Source organism: Nannobrachium achirus, assembly GCF_963921795.1.
Source record: "Nannobrachium achirus genome assembly, chromosome: 7".
NCBI lineage: Eukaryota > Metazoa > Chordata > Actinopteri > Myctophiformes > Myctophidae > Nannobrachium > Nannobrachium achirus.
Genome location: NC_137816.1, coordinates 14247743 through 14265127, shown reverse-complemented (window position 1 = coordinate 14265127; position 17385 = coordinate 14247743). Strand labels below are relative to the sequence as shown.

The 17385-nt window shown below is 43.1% G+C and overlaps 2 protein-coding genes and 1 long non-coding RNA gene across 3 annotated transcripts; 2 read left to right on the top strand and 1 right to left on the bottom strand.

Annotated features, from left to right (window-relative positions):
* Positions 1 to 203: 203 nt before the first annotated feature.
* LOC308288596 (dimethyladenosine transferase 2, mitochondrial-like) lies at positions 204 to 1340 on the top strand (the record flags this gene model as incomplete). The annotated part of the gene is made up of 1 exon (XM_080730067.1): positions 204 to 1340. The coding sequence occupies one exon, from the start codon at positions 204 to 206 to the stop codon at positions 1338 to 1340; it is 1137 nt and encodes a 378-aa protein (XP_080586193.1).
* A 3819-nt stretch (positions 1341 to 5159) lies between these two features.
* Positions 5160 to 16099, bottom strand: LOC308288595 (CBY1-interacting BAR domain-containing protein 2-like; the record flags this gene model as incomplete). The annotated part of the gene is made up of 7 exons (XM_080730066.1): positions 5160 to 5342; positions 6780 to 7028; positions 11953 to 12066; positions 12164 to 12268; positions 14444 to 14545; positions 14801 to 14869; positions 15884 to 16099. The coding sequence occupies 7 exons, from the start codon at positions 16097 to 16099 to the stop codon at positions 5160 to 5162; spliced, it is 1038 nt and encodes a 345-aa protein (XP_080586192.1).
* On the top strand, positions 8109 to 10263 carry LOC308288216. Its single transcript, XR_013962179.1, has 3 exons — positions 8109 to 9280; positions 9482 to 9547; positions 9863 to 10263. It is a non-coding gene; the product is annotated as an uncharacterized lncRNA (long non-coding RNA).
* Positions 16100 to 17385: the final 1286 nt, after the last annotated feature.

Here is a 17385-nt window from a genome sequence, read left to right as displayed (position 1 = left end):
CATATACTGACATCAGGGATCTCTACAGCGTGTTCAATGTCAGTCACACTGTCAGTATTTATGATGTCTAAAGACGCCGCGTGACGGCTGGTGTCAGCTAGTTGGGGTTAGTTAGTTCCAAATAAAGGCACTGACCACCTTTCTCTCACAGTCCATCCATCCCCATCATGTCCACTCATATGTTTAGACTGGCTGTGGTGGTAATGCGCTCTGTCTGCTGCCACACACACAGCAGTAGACCCTGTGTTCTTCGAGGAGCCTCTGGACCCTGTGTCCTCATGCCCCAGAGAAGAGCCTACAGCCTGGACGCTCTCTCTTCTGGGCCCAGTCGGCCCTCATGCACACCCTCGCAAACACCTCGGCCTGAGAGGACTTCCAGACACTACATAGTGGATCCAGCACTGGCCCAGCTGGTAACCCAACACCTAGGTCCTGATCTAGACAATGCCAAAACAGCCATCTTTGAATGCAATCCAGGACCAGGAGTGTTGACTCGAACATTGTTGAATGCTGGAGTTCAGAGACTAGTGGCTCTCGAAGGAGACAAGTTCTACCTACCTTACCTACGGGAGTTGGAGGGTCGTCTTGATGGCCAGTTAGAAGTGGTCCACTGTGATTATTTTAAATTGGATCCCATCTGTGGTGGACACATGAATCCTCCTATCATGACCGCTGATAAACTCTTTACTGATGTGGGGATATCAGAAGCCAACTGGACTGATGACATCCCAGTGAAGGTGGTGGGGATACTGCCACAGGTTAATGAACGAGCCACGCTGTTGAAGATCGTGTACTCTCTGTTTGAACGAACATCTGTCTACAGATACGGAAGAATAGAACTCTTCCTCTTCATGAGCGAGCGTGAATATCTGACGATGATGTCAAGACCGGGTGATATGGTGCGATACAGAGCCTTCAGTGTCTTCAGCCAGATGGCCTGGGACATCCAGTTACTACACAAACACAGTTTGACGCTTAAGAAGGGGAAGGGCAAACTCTCTAACAATAACCTGTGTCTGGTTCATCTCCGTCCCAAAGCTGATCTCTTCTCCTCCGGTTTGACTCCTTCCAATGCGTCCACTCTGCTCGTCATGGTCAAACAGTGTCTGGTCAAGAGGAAAGCTAGGCTCATCGACAGACTAAATCAATGGTTTCCAGACAGCGGCAGCAGACTGTTATCAGAGATGGACATGCAACAGGACATACTGACCGGACATGTGTATGCAGGCGAGTATTGTAGACTGTTCGAGCTGATAGAGAAGAGCCCAGAGTTTAAACACAGCTGGCTTTATGAGGAAGTCCTTGAGAATACAGAGATTACAGAGAAAGGGCTGAGCTAGCTCTAGAACCTACTGTACAGTGAATACACAGAGAACCTACATGCATATATGATCAGAAGGCTGGGTCTAGAACATGCTAGAACATGCTGATTATGTATACAGATATATCTATATTGAAAACATACATACTCAGGCAGTGAACATGCATACAGAACACATAATATAGGCCGAGCGTCTAGTCGGCGACCTGGCCAACTCGGAAAGGATGTAAATTGGGAATGAATGCCCCACCCTTTAATGCAAACCCCATTATACCTGTTGTCATACGACCTGTTTTGACCATCTGTTTGCCTGTGTCCATTTATGCCCATACATGGAGATATCTGTCTGTTTGCGTCCATGTTATGCCCATATATGGATATCTCTGTATCTGTCTGTCTTCATCTTGAGCAGTATACGCAGCCTGCTTGCTTTTCCACCCGTGGGGAATGATGCCCCTCCGGTTGTTAGGCAATACCCATCATACCCGTTGTTCGGTTATGTCATACTGATGACATTCAATACGTAACCATGGCATTTTTTGTTGACTCATGTGGCGTACGTGATGTCAGAGTCTTTTATGAAGTGATGTCACAATGAGTCAGCGCTTCCGCCGATTTCCTCAGGAACAGCCTGATGTCAACAATCAGTTCCGCTTACAGAGATTCTGAACGTTTCGCACCGGTTCAGGAAAACCGTGCTTCGGGTCGGGTCGAGGCCCGGCACTGCACTCCGCGCCGCGGCGGGGAACACGCTTGCCGAATCTGAAGCCGGTGGGACGAACGGTTCTCGAGATACGCGGATTACAGACAGACAGATAGACAGATACGCACGCACGCACGCAGAGACTTCTCACATTTATAGATAGATAATACTAGTAAGACACCTGAGGGTGGAATGCGACCTCATGGTGATATGCGACCTCGCCCTGTCGCGCCAATTCTTGACTATCTGGCCAACCACAGCGTTTCTCTGACGATTCTAGTTGTTATCATTCTGGGGGGAGTTTGTTCATGTTTTTGTGAGGGTATCAACCCTAGGAGACACGGGGAGAACATGCAAACTCCACACAGAAAGGCCAACCCCACCTAGGGTGTGAGCGATAGGTACAGAATGTGGTACAGAATGACTCATATATGGGCATAAAAAGTATGTCATGTGACATCACTTCCTGTACAGACAGTCAGACAGACAGCCATTGACTCCGGCCTAACAATGGCTACTGTCTATGACGGTATAGTCCCATATGACATGATGGACTGGACTATCTCCATATATAGTGTTCTCCACATCTCCATGTTTAGGCCAAACAGGTTCGCTCCATTTCTCCATGTATAGGTCCAAATGACCAACGTCGAGCTTGACAAGGAGGATACCGCACATTGTACCTCATCCACCCTTTCTTCTCTCTCCTTTTGGTATCTTTATCCTCCTCCTCCTTTTCTTCTTTTTTATTCTTCTCTTTTTTTCACAGCCGCCCCATATTTACTTTAGAAAATATATATTAAATTCTAAGAACGTTTCGAGTACCAGTTTGATACAAGAGCGAATAAGCGCTACACTTCTGGAATCCTGTGCGTCGACTTAAAGTCGGATCCAGGCCTAATAACTTTATCTAGCCGCCCCCGTTGCCGCCTCCTTTTCTTTTCTGAGACACATTGTACCTCATCCACCCTTTCTTCTCTCTCCTTTTGGTATCTTTATCCTCCTCCTCCTTTTTTTGTCTTTCTTAGTCTTGTGTATCCTTCTCTTTTGGCTACTGTCTATGACGGTAGTCCCATATGACATGATGGACTGGACTATCTCCATATATAGTGTTATCCACATTTCGTGTAGCCGCCCCGCACAGGAAGTGATGTCACAACTCGCTGACATCACACTGACATCACAGAGGTTACGGAAGGACACTCAAGCGACACGGTTCTTCAGAGTATATGCGACCTTCGGTCGCAACAATAATAATTTGAAAATACACAATTACACTTCAAATATACAAGCATGGAGATGCTCACATGTCCATGTACACACAGTAACGGGCAGAAGAAGATCCACATGAAATAAATAGACTAATCGACCAGGGATCTCCATACAGTATATGGGCATAAAATGGACACAGGTTGACAGACAGATACACCGAGATCTCCATATATGGGCTCAAAAGGAACACAGACAGACGGGTACGACAGGTTCTCTGTGTGTGAGGGCCACGTAGATGTGACCTCTAGTATTGTGTTTATCTCTATAGTAATAGATGGTTTAGGTTTGTGCCTTTGAACATTAAACCCCTTTCATCTACTCAGATATCCTAGATTGTATTCACTCCATTTCTCTTACTTTCAGAGTTATTTTCACGGTTGTCCACTATTGTACTTTCAGAGTTATTTTCATGGTTGTCCACTATTGTATTGTAATTTGTATTGTATTGTATTGTATTGTATTGTATTGTATTGTATTGTATTGTATTATTGAGTTACCAAACCTTTACTGATTTCTTTTTTGTGGGAAGTGTATCTCCAGTATGGACATTGGAGGTTGCACACGTTTCTAGAATCATGCCCAAATACAACCCTCTTGGTTTCTGTGGCATGTCATATTTAGCTTTTTTAGCTCATTATAAACAACATTATCTCATAGACATCCATTATTTTAATTATACCGTTACTTAACCATGATTTCAATTCCCATGTCATTTTTAGACAGGCTGAAGTGTTCATTGCCCAAAACTGCTGAAAAACAAAACAACGGGGAGTTGCCCAGATATTCATGTACTTCATGCCAGACAAGAGACAACAATAGTGTTCTTCACAAAAGGATTAACTGTTGTTTTTGTTTTTTTTATTGTTAACAGGAGTAGCAGTATGTTTCATCTGTGTAGCGTAGCGCAGTGGTTCCCAAACTTTCAGGTGAATGGTGAATTTTGGTTGGTTGGTTAAAGTATGTATGTACAGTATGTATGTCTGTATGTCTGTATGTCAGTCTGTCTGTCTGTCTGTCTGTCTGTCTGTCTGTCTGTCTGTCTGTACACGTACATATGGAACGTACGTACCGATGTTCATTTATTTACTTACTTACTTATTTACTTAAGTACATACGTACGTACGTACGTACCTACCGGTATTCATTTATTTACTTACTTATTTACTTACTTACTTATTTTCAATTATCATGATATTTTCTTAGTGGATCGGTATATCTTAAAATTAATTGAAGCAGATCTTTTACTTCAACAAGCTGTTAGCAGTTTTACCATGTGCTATGGGATCTGTAGTGCCAGCTGCGGTCTTAGATCTGCACATACTTTGGATAATGCACATCCCTGGGTATGGACTATATTTTCTATGGAAAGGAGATAATAACGACACAAGAAGGTTTATTGCAAATACAACACATTTTGCATTCATGGGCTGTTGAGATGGGGGAGCGGAGGGGTGTTTTCAGTTTCCATTCCAGCACAGAGCAATTATATCTGAAGTAAACATTGCTTTAATATGTTTCTAAAACATTACAGACACATTACACAGCCCAGCTGTATCCGTAACTCAGTTGGGATTTGTCTTAAAGAAATATGTTGATTAAAAGTATGGTTTTGTGGTACATTTCCCTGAGCATGCTGACATAACAGTGAACAGACCCTCAATACAACTCACAACATCTATATCTTCACAGTTCAAACTCAGCATTATAAATATTCATTTATAAAGCAGTGGCTAATGACATATTCCCTCTGTTAGTGACTTTTGGGATGTGTGTGTGTGTGTGTGTGTGTGTGTGTGTGTGTGTGTGTGTGTGTGTGTGTGTGTGTGTGTGTGTGTGTGTGTGTGTGTGTGTGTGTGTGTCATGTCACTTCTGATGTCTCTGCTTTTGGACATATTGAGCAGAGTAAGATTGCCTGGCGGGGTACTGAGCCTCCTCTAACTCTGACTCGTACACTTCTTCGTCTTCGTCTTCATCTTCCTCCTCCTCCTCCTCTTCCTCTTCCTCTTCATCAACTTCACTCTGCCGCTGAAGGGTGCTTGTACGAGACTGTGAGTGAAGTTACAGTTAGTACACTCAGAGTTAAACTAATACTGAGGGAGTTTTACTGTGTACGGATTGTCTTTCTGTAGCTAAAGACTAATTTGAGAATGATTGTTCTCATCATGTGTCATTATTTTCATGATCCAATGAGAACAGAGATGCAGTGGTGTAAAATAACGAGGTACGTTTACAAGTAGGCTACAATTTGGGGGTATTTTTTACTTCTACTCCACTACGTCTCAGAGGCAAATATTATACTTTTACTCCACTACAATTATTTGAAAACTTTAGTTGATAGTTACTTTGTAGATTTCGATTATTATTACAAAACATACAAAATAACCACTTCAGCCCTATATACATTTCTGCCATTTGAAAATAGCCGATCTACAAGCTCATTGTGAGCTTGTAAGATCTGCTATTTTCAAAAGATCTTATACCCTTTATACATTGTAAGGCCCATTCCCACTGGGCCAGATAAACAGATAAATAAAATATCTTTCGCCATTCAAGTGGATGGTAAGATACAGATTTTTTGTTTATCAGTATCTCTTACCATCCACTTGAATGGAGAAAGATATTTTTTATCTGTTTATCTGGCCCAGTGGGAATGGGCCTTAAAACTTGTGAAATGGGACATTCTGCAATGATGAGTACTTTCTACTTTTGGTGCTTTAAGAACATTTTGATACCAATACTTTTGCACTTTTATTCAAGTCAATTTTGAATTCCGGACCTTTACTTGTAACAGACTATTTCCACATTGCAGCATTGATACTTTTACTTAAAGGAACAGGTCACCTCTGGGACAACCAGATCTTATTTTATTGTTGTTTGGGACACGATCAACACAATCCTAAGTACTTTTTTGTGTTCAATCTGTGTTTTTAGATATTTTAGTATTTCAGCATGCTACAACTGGTCATATGATGCAAAATGCATCATATGACCAGTTGTAGCATGCTACAAGCATGCTGAAATCCTAAAATATCTAAAAACACAGATTGAACACAAAAAAGTACTTAGGATTGTGTTGATCGTGTCCCAAACAACAATAAAATAAGATCTGGTTGTCCCAGAGGTGACCTGGTCCTTTAAGTAAAAAAGGTGAGTACTTTTTCCAACCACTAGAGCAATGGTTCTCAAAGTGGATTCCAGGGACTCTGGGGTGTCGCTCTCCATTCCGACATGTCGCCACTCCGAAATTGACTTCTTATTGTCGAAGTGGCGACACTAAGGGTAAGGGTTAGAGATAGGGTTAGTGTCGGAATGGAGACATGTCGGAAAGGAGACATGTCGGAGTGGCGGGGTGTAACCGGGACTCTGTGGGTTCCTTTAGGGGGGTCTAAATTGACCCATACAAGTCTGTAACTGCGACAGTGTACAAATGGAACCAAATGAACCCTGTTTGAGAAACACTGCGCTGGAGAGATGTGAACTCACCCTACTGGAGGCCTCCGGATGCTTGCTGTGGCCCCTTGCGGAGGCCAACGTTGACCTGAGGCTGTGGTCCCGGGTTGGCCTGAAGCTGTGGCCTCTGGTCGAGGCCAGCGCGGGGCTGAGGCTGAGGCGCCTGGTAGAGGCCGCGGTGGGGCTGGCATGGTGGTCCATGGAGGAGGTGGAGTGGCTGGTGAGCAGCGTGTCCGGACGGCCGGCTAGAGACTCTGACGTCCTGATCCTCCTGCTGAACATCTGTGAATGAATACATCATCAGGCTGGGTCTCTTGAACCCTTGCTGTCCCTATTATGGGCAGGGGTTGACACTAAGGTCTCAGAGGCACTTGCCCATCGGGCAAGTACAGGTCATGTTCTACTTGTCCAAAGGTCATGCCCACTTGCCCGAAAAGTAAATTGTAAGATTTTAATTACCGCTCAATTTAACACTTATTTCTTTACTTTCTGGGGCTGTGCGATAAAACATGTCACACCTCAATACCTCCAAATCCAAATACCTACATATTGTAGCTATGACTGAATATGTCTATGGTTTCACACTTTTTATTTTATACATTTAAGTGTAGCAACAGTAAAAACAGCACATTAACTCTTATACTGCTTTGAACGTTCCTGTTCGCCCCAATCCCCAAGAGACTTCCGTGCCGATACGGCCGTTCGTTCGTTTGATGTTTTTTATGGATTATGATAAAAGCGGTCCTTGCACAACTTTTGAATGCATAATTGGTCGTTGGTGTCGTTTTGAGGACAGCCGGAAACCCTTCATAAAAAAAAGAAGTAAACAGACTGTCCTGGCTCCGCCTGCCCAGTAGAGAGCGACTCTGAGCCTGCCTAGCTGTTAGGCTTGAGGGACTATATTGTTTTTTCATCGGACTGTTAGTAGAGAGAGAGAGAGAGAGAGAGAAACGTTGGTAAAAGCGATCATTTTGTCGGAAATCAGTTGTTTTATAGTATTAGTAGTATAGTAATTGTAGTAGGTAGTAGTATTTAGCAGTACTAGAATATTGAGATGTATTAGGCCAAGTAGTTGGCCAACTCAGCCTCAACTTGCTGGTATCATTCCGCCGCCGAAGCGCGACCCAACCCCCCCGGGCCGAGGGGCAGCAGCCAGCAGCAGATCCACGGATAGAAACAAACTTTTGTTAGAATTAGGATTACACAACCTACCCATGTTGTTGACCCAGGACCAGCGAATGGTGGTGGTGGTCGTGATGATGATGATGATGATGATGATGATGATGAAGAAGAAGAAGAGAAAAAGATCACTGTAGCCGTTGGTATTGAACATAAAAAGATTCCATTTCTTGGTGCTGTTGGTCGTGATGATGAAGATGGTGCCAGTCGCGAAGAACCGGGGTCCAAAAGTGGATAAGAGCCTCATATTGTGGAAACCGATCCCGACGGAGCTCGACCCCCGTGCAGGATGGATCCGCGCCCGGCACAGGGGCTCACATCGCCGCAGCAGCAGAGACGATGCACCGCCGCGCCGCCACCGCGAAGAGACAGACGAAGAATGGCTTCCGCGAGACCCCTCGGAGAACAGATGCCATGATTCTACAGTCCAAAGTGGTAAGACGTAAATCCAGTGCATGTATACTGTATGTGATAAAATCGCAGGGCCGCGACCCTCTAGTGTGATAAAATCGCTTCAGGCGTTCTTTCCACCGCATCCGTGATGAAGCCCTGCAGGCTCAAGGCTCAAGCCGAGGCTTGTCAATCAGACCATGGTCTGATTGATCTCTATTGCGAATAAACCAGTGGGATCCGGTCTAGAGCCCGCCTACTGCATCCGGCTATTTACACGTACACATACATGCAAGAATTGTTTCCGTATCCGGACCGGATCAGCAATTTGATCCAAGCATAGAGTTAAGATCCAAGTGCATGAGTTTGTTTTTGTCGCTATACAGGACACACGTGGAGTTCCTATCACGCGCGTGCACTGCACAGCTACTATGATTTTTTATTTGATGGGAATTTAGGATTTATTGGCTTAGTTTGTGTGTGCGTGCGTACGATGCGTGTGTGTGAGAGAGGGAGAGGTTTCTTTAGTCTACATCTCTGATGATGATGATGTAGCCTTTCAATTCAATTCAAAGGAGCTTTATTGGCATGAGAAAACATACGTTTACATTGCCAAAGCAAGTGTTACAAATAAAAACTGTTGAAAATGGGGAACATATATACAGTTGGAGGGAGTACAGCTTTGTGTAAACAGAGCTATGTTGCATTGTGACATTTTATATATTATACATACAGGGTATAAAGGGCATTTCACTGTGACAGTAAATGCATGGTAACTATTTACTATATCTGCATTTTATGTATTACATATGAACTTATTGTAAGTCACTCATATTTGCTAATGTCAAAATTGTAAATTGATTTGTTTACATATAAACTATTTGATATTTTCCTGGCTTTAGATGATGAGTCGGATGGAGAGGTGCCGGGGACTCCTTGTGTTCTTAGGTCTATACCGTTTGAAGGTAAGGAGAAAACAAAAACTGATGCATTTTGTATAATTCTATAGCATTTTAGAGTAGATACAGCTATCTGTTTGTTCAATGCTTTTATCATTTACATCATAATGTCATGGACCTGTCTGAGACATGCTGGGTGTGTAAATAATTGATTTCATTTTGTGCACATCATGTTTACTAGTTTATATTTTACTACTGTGATTTCAGAAGAGTCGAGTGCAGCACAGCCTACTTCTTCATTGCCACATCGTGGTCATCCAAGGACAAGGATAGGTAAAGAACACCTTTTTTCTGTAAATCAGACTTAGCACCAGACGCGTTGTGAGCTTGTAGATCGGCTATTTTCAGCACACAACCAAGTGTAAAATCAGTCATTACGATGCCATCAAGGCCTGCCAAAATAGATTTTAGTCGACTAAATCAACTGTAGATTTAGTTACCTAAAATCTTATGATGATCAGTCAACTAAAACTAGACTAAAACTAAAAGACATTTTATTCAAAAGACTACGACTGAAACAAAATCAAAATTTGCTGTCAAAAACAACACTGCTTACTCGTAGTAATTATGTATTTGTATAATTTACAGATCGACCATGGGCTCGTGTACGTGGTAGGTGTAGGGGTGCAGAGTTCAGCAGACCCGGAGGAGCCTGGCTGGAGTGAAACAGAATGGAGCCAAGAGTCCCAAGATCCAGTGGACTACCTGGAACTGATAACACAGGTCCAGATGCAAAGAGTGGTGACAGGATGTTCAAAATACGCCCAGTTCTAGATTATCTCCAAAATCCGTGAACTGTACAAACCAAACCAAGATATTTCCATTGATAGGTACACTTTTATTCAAAGGGCGCCTAAATTTCAAGGTCTACAATCCACAGAAACCAGTGAAATATGGGATAAAATCTTATATTCTCTGTGATTCAGGTACAGGTTACTGTTTCAATATGAAACCCTACTGTGGAGAATCTGTTTCCCTGCTTGAGACGGTTGAATCACACACACACACACACACACAAACACGCACGCACGCACGCACGCACACCCGCACGCACGCACGCACACACGCACACATACACTCTGTAGACATGTAGTGGTTGAGGCCTGTGTAAGTGCAGGTAGGCCACAACCTTTTTCCATTTGCAGTATTACAATTGAGTTCTAGTGTCTAAAATGTTGTTTTATATTTTATTTTCATTTTCATCAATCATTTGTACTGTACTTCAACCTAAAAAGAACCCTGAAAGCAGAAGCAGGATTCAGGCTGAATCTCATGTCACTGTGTCAATGTTCTGCACTGCTCCTTACTACTGCTCTTACTTCTCTTACACACTAAAAGTGTGTAAAAAGCACTTGTTTTTATTTTTTTGAATTTGTTTGTAAACAACCACTGAGCACAGGTGTGATGTTACTGTGTGATTTTACTGCCAACAGTAAAGGATAAAGAGAGATTTCTGCCTGAAAATGTTTCCTTCACAAAAATGCATTTTTCTCAGCTTTATGTTCTCAAAGAGCTGTTTTTTAGTCCATATTCAGCAGCTTCTAGCTAATGAATAGAACATGATAAAGACACGAAATCTTTTTCTGTTGCAAAGTAGACATTCTATTCTTCGTTGCCATATAATTGTTGTCTTTATAGTCAAAGCCAATTTTCTCCAGTAGGCCTTCAAAGATGAGCGACAATTCTCAAATTTAGCTGGCAGTGGATGGAGCTTTTTGTTAAATTCTGTGGCAGTAAGAGAGTTAAAGGTAAACAGTGCTCTTATTTTACATTCCACAGACGAGAAGACAGAGTGCACTGGCCATGTTCAGGTGTTTAGACAGATATCTCATGTTGTGTTTATAGACGGTTCAAATGAGCACTTGCCCGGTCGGGCAACCTGAAAGCAAATTTCACCTGCCCTATAGTTTTATTTACCTGCCAGGGGCAGGTGGGCACGCCTTAGTGTCAATAACTGATGGGCATGTTATAATAGGCAAATATTCTGCAAGAATGTAGGCAAACATTCAGCAGAAATAGCTTATCTACAAGCTCACAATGCAACGTCAAACTGTAGAGTATAACGTATTTTCTGAGCGGTGCTCCTGGAAGGAGTTAACCCAGAAAGCACGGTCAGGACCTGGACCAATCAGTGATGTCTCGATTGGGGACCAGAATATCAACCAATATTTCAACCAACATAAATCCTGCCCACGAAAACGGACGTCCTGGAATAATCAGAGAGGGTCCGATCGAGGCCAGATAAATATCATAACTAGTCAGATATGTCCCAGAATATAACCTTATATGCTCATATTTCAACTAGCATTACAAACAACAAAAATCCTGTCAAACTAAAAAGTCCATATGACGTCCTGGTAATGACGTCAAGATCATCCCCATATGCATATGGGCTGTGATCTGGCCTCGCTCTGAGCGGAGTCACCGGAGGATGTTATCATAACGTCACCATGACGTCATTTGGCTTGCAGGGAAGCTCCAACATCTGACCTTGTCCGGGCTCTGAAGCGTGGCCTACATCTGGCCTACATCTTGGCACAAAGCACTCAAAGTTTGTTGTACGCCCAGGGTCACATTGGCCAAGCTTCGCGGGACGCTTACTGAAATGAACTCAATAGCATTTTTTTGTGTGTGCGTACGTGCGTACGTGCGTGCGTGCGTGCATGCGTGCGCGTTACCTCCATATCCTTGTCTACGTCCATGACCTCCAGGTTTTGGAACATGGCCCCATAGATCTCAAGAGCTTTGCAGTGGAAGATCATCTCCACCGTGATGAACTCCCTGAAAATCCTCTGACAAAAGATTGGCATTAGTGAGCATTTCAAATAAACACATTTTGTACAGGGCTGAGAATGCAAACACGTGTCCAGCTGTTCATTTGAGGCTAACTTTGACGTCTTCTAATTTCTGCCTCTGGAAGTCAGTGAGGGTCTCCTCCATCTGTCTGGTGCTGCGCTGGGCGTTGTTTGTGGCCTTCTGGACACTGACCTCTGCCTGTCATCCACAACACAGCCACACACATCTATGAACAGGCTTACCATAGCTTTACTGAACACTAGTGTTGTAGTACTCGAGTCAATGACTCGTCTCGAGTCAGGACTCGAGTCCAAATTTTCACTGACTCGGTCTCGTCTCGGTCTCGCCCTTAATTTGACTTGGACTCGTCTCGGTCTCGGTCTAATTTGACTTGGACTCGCCCCCCACCGAGTCCACTCGAGTCAAGTCACTACAATGCAATGGAATAAATGTCATATCCATATGAGGAGCGCATTCACGTTAACATTAAGAGAGCTGCCTTGTTAAGTAACAGAGCATTCTGACGCGCATCTGATAGGCACACAGTAGTAGCACACACGCACACACAGGCACACACACAGAGCCCCGCTCTGCACAGCAGCAAGCATCTAATCTTCCCAGAAGTTATTGTTTTCGCCAAACAGACAACAGCACAACAGTCCACTTTCCTCTTACCTGCAGGATATCCTTGTGTCCCCAAATAAATAAGTCCTAACAGCTTCCAAACACAAGCCTTTGTGATCATGTGTTGTGTAGTTTAATCCACCCGCACAGCTGGATTAAGAATTTACGTCTTTTTGTATTTCCAGGTGTAGTCTATTACTCGTTAAGCAAGCCTCGTCCGAAAGTTTTAAAGTGCACTGATCAACAGAGATAAGTGTAACATTGTAAGTCCCTGTAGAGAGGTTAAAACGAATCAAAACAACTTGAAGCAGTGACATGGGGTATTGTTTTGCCTTGTACTTGAAAGGCATCAGACTAATGACATAGGGTAGCCTACATTTCTCACCTTAAACAATGAAATGCAGACATGCACATACTGCTATGTGTTTGAATGGGAAAACCTTATTTATTTATTTTAGCTTTTAGTCAAAATAAAATATTAAGATAAGAGTTTGTTTGAAAAATGTTTTGCTAAAATCATGCATACTCTATTTCAATGCAACTATAACAGCAATGTTTAAAAATGTTATAGATTGTTTAAAAATGTTATAGATTACAGTAGTAGACATAATTCTTTTTTAAATAATATTTTTGTTATCACTTGGCCTTTTGGTGCATGGGCATCAATATTATATCCATATCATGATATTAGACTGGATAGGCCTAATTATCGTCTGTGATTTGGGATATTGTACTGCAGTATATGCCAAGTCTTATTTGTACACTAAAGTACTTGTTCTCTGCCTGGGAGAAAATGTAATTGTAGCAACTCAAATGTCTAGTTCTTAGACAGAAAATTGGTATGGGAAAAAACTACCTCTCCAAAAAACTCCCTCAAACCTAAGCATTGACAGCAACCAAAGGTAATTTGGGGAGACCTATTGATTTAATTTGAAGACAAGCCATTAATTTGAAAGGTATTGGTAGGAAACACCAGACAGGTGCATGCACATGAACGGGGGATTCTTGCATTGTGTGTGTGTGTGTGTGTGTGTGTGTGTGTGTGTGTGTGTGTGTGTGTGTGTGTGTGTCCGAAAAAAAAAAAAATATATATATTGTTTTCTGCAGCCTACCTATCAAAAAAAAAGGAAAAAAAAAGAAAACTGGACTCGACTCAGTCTCGCCTAACACTGGTCTCGGACTCGACTCGGACTCGCCTCCCATTGGTCTCGGACTCGACTCGGACTCGGCCCCCTCCCAGGGGCTCTTGACTCGGACTCGACTCGGACTCGAACCCCATATGACTTGGACTTGACTTGGACTCGCTTTAGGTGGACTCGACTACAACACTACTGAACACAGTCTGACTCTGTGGGTAGACTCATCGTTTTACCTGAGACTGGAGGGGGGGGGAGTCTTGTTAAGAAATTGAAGCTCAAGTGTTGAATTCAAAAAGCAGTTATCCACCATTTAGAAATTAAATCATATTATTTTGGGGATAAAAATGCTACCATTAAAGGAAAACTATTGAATAAGATGCGTTACGTATACATATTTTAACACAAGTACAATTTTAGAGGATGTGAATGAACAATGAATATGTATACAGTCTTAAAAGTACTGAATGAGACCATGATCAAAACTTCACCCCATGGCTGGCTAATTATATCCTGTTAATGTGCCTATTATCATTGTTACATTATGTCCCACAGAATAGTACTAGGCTGTTATCATTGGGCATGTAATCGTATAATTATTAAAGTAGGATACAATGCTCTGCCTGTCTGCCGGGTTCTGCTGGCGAATCTTCTCCAGTTTCTGCAGCTCTTTTAGCTCTTTCGTTCGATCAGCACTGAACTTCTTTAGTTCTGCCTTGAATGGTCAAAAACACTGTCAGCTTCAAATACGCAAAAAGTGTGTCTTTATCATGCTGAGATGAGAGGTTATGAAGCGTGTGATGTGTGCGTGCGTGTGTGTGTGTGTGTGTGTGTGTGTGTGTGTGTGTGTGTGTGTGTGTGTGTGTGTGTGTGTGTGTGTGTGTGTGTGTGTGCGTGCGTGCGTGCGTGCGTGCGTGCGTGCGTGCGTTTGTGTGTGTGTGTGTGTGTGTGTGTGAGTGTTGATACACACCCTTTTATTTTTCACAACATCTCTGTAGGCTTTGAGTGGAGTCACAACATTAGCATCCAGCCTTTCAACCTGCATGTGAAAAAAAGAAAATTACCCACAAACACAAAGGGACAGATGCAAGTACACGGCACATGTGTGCGCAGACTGCGCACGCATGGACATGCATTGTACATACACAGTGGATACCAGTACCTGTCCCTAAGGACACAAGTATTCAGCACCATGTTACAGAATAATGCGTTGCATTTTTATCGTGCTTTTCTAAGCAAGTTGCGAACTCAAAACGCTTTACAATGGTCCTTTCATTCATACAATGGGAAGTGAAGCGGCAAAACAGTCAACGCCAGCGTCCTCACTTACACATTCACACACCAGTGGTGGTGAGCTTGCACCAACCAACTCATTGAAGGCAACGTGGGGTTCAGTGTCTTGGAGGAGCTGAGATTCAAACCACCGACCCACAGATCACCGGCCAACCTGCTCCAACCTCCTCCTGAGCCACAGCCGCCCCGAATGAATGAATGCCTCCTTCCCCGTGTCCCTCCTGACCTGAGCGTGCCTGAGTGTGTAGTCCTACACCAGGGTTCCCCAATAGGCGGCCCGCGGGCCCTACTGTCTGGCCTACACCAACCCCAGTAATAATGGTGGTATAAGAGCAGCAACAACACTAGTATATCGTCGTTGTCGGGTGGAAATCATACAAGGCTGTCGCAACAAAAGTAGTGTAGTAGTATAAGAGCAGCAACAACACTGGTATATCGTCGTTGTCGGGTGCAAATCATACAAGGCTGTCGCACAAAAGTAGTGAAAACAGCAGATCTACAAGCACACAACGCCTCGCACCGCGAGGCTTGTAGATTGGCTGTTTTCACTATTTTAAATCATTTTTAAAATGATGAATTCAAAAGGAACGGTTTTGGACATACAAGATTCTCACCCGACAACGACGAAAACTGTCGCTGGAGTAGTGGGAACGCCACTGTCGCAATGTTGTGGCCCTCGGCTTGGTACCCTAGACATAATTCGGCCCTTGGGGAAAACTAATTGGGGAACCCTGTCCTACACCATGGCCCAGGTCCTCACCTGAGCGTGCCTGTAGTCCTGCACCATTGCCAGGTCCTCGGCCAGGATCTTCAGGGCCATGCTGGCCTCGGGGTCCTCCGTGTTGGAGAACTCGGCCAGCTGCGCCACCAGCTGGTCGGCCTTGTCTCTCACCTTGGCCGTCTTCCTGGTGTAGGAGCCCAGCAGGGAGCACAACTGGCCCAGGTGTTTCTCTGCGTGGCCCACGGTCTGCTCCATGCTCTTGAGCTGAGCATCCCTGCACCAAACATCCATCAGTGTTGTTAAGCCATTCAGAACGGGTACACATTATTGTGTATCATTATTTTATGCTTTAACTATTGAAAAATAGCAGATATACAAGCTCACAGCGCGGCACCGAGTGCCGCGCTGCGAGCTTGTAGATCTGCTATTTTTGAAAAATCGTGAAAATTAGAATTTTGACCCGATTCTATAAGTGTCTTTTGAATCCTTCTAAGGTTTTTTGGAAAAACCTATGTTTCTATATGTCAGCAATCTGGCCAGCCATCGTCAAAGAAAAGGTCCTTTTCACTCAACTGGAGCTCAGTTAGTCTGTTCTTGAGAGACTACTATGTCAGTGGTTCTCAAACCTTTTCATGTGAAGGACCCCCAAAATGATATTTATTTGACTACGGACCCGCATCTCAAAATATTTAGTTCCAGGAACCACCCAGAAGCAAAATTTAAGTTACAAACGTTCTCTTTGAAAATACATATTCAAAGATTTGCCCAAATGTTCACGACTTTTTCTAAAATAGCAGATCTATAGATATACAAGCTCACAGCGCGGCCGCGCTGCGAGCTTGTATATCTGCTATTTTTCACTGGTTAAAGCATTCAATAATTCTAGGCCTGAATACAATGTAACCAAATGCATCTGCATAGTACTGTGTTTTATTTGACTGTCATTTAATGGTGTATACCTTTTATTTTGCATTGGATTTTTTGTTTCCAATTATCTACGGCATAATACTGTGTTCATTCTGTCTGTCATTCAATGTTATATGAGTTAAAAAGAAGGATCTCATTGGAAATAAGCCACAGCTTACCTGGGTTTCCTTTTAGTTGACCTTGTACCAGTGAACAGTACTGTCCTGGCTGTACCTTTTCATATGCAAACCTCTAATAAAGTCTTCAATCAATCAATCAATCAATCAATCAATCAATCAATCAATCAATCAATCAAACAAACAAACAAACATTTGCTTACATTTGGACGCTCTCTATCAAATCCGCCACAATGGAAACAAGCCCTCAGGTCTTTTTGTATCCTTTTAGGTATTTTTGTAGGCCTATCCTTTTGTGTTGTAGGCTACTTTTAGCAAACCGTTTAAGTATTCAATCAATCAATAAATAAATAAATTCATGGAGTAGATTCCATTGGGCTTACCTGGAGAAAAATGCAACGCTATTCATGTTTGTTTCCCTTTGAGTCTGCTGCAATTCTGTTGGCCTCATACGCAGGTCTTACCTGTACCAGGTAACAGGAAGACTGTTCAGGTAAC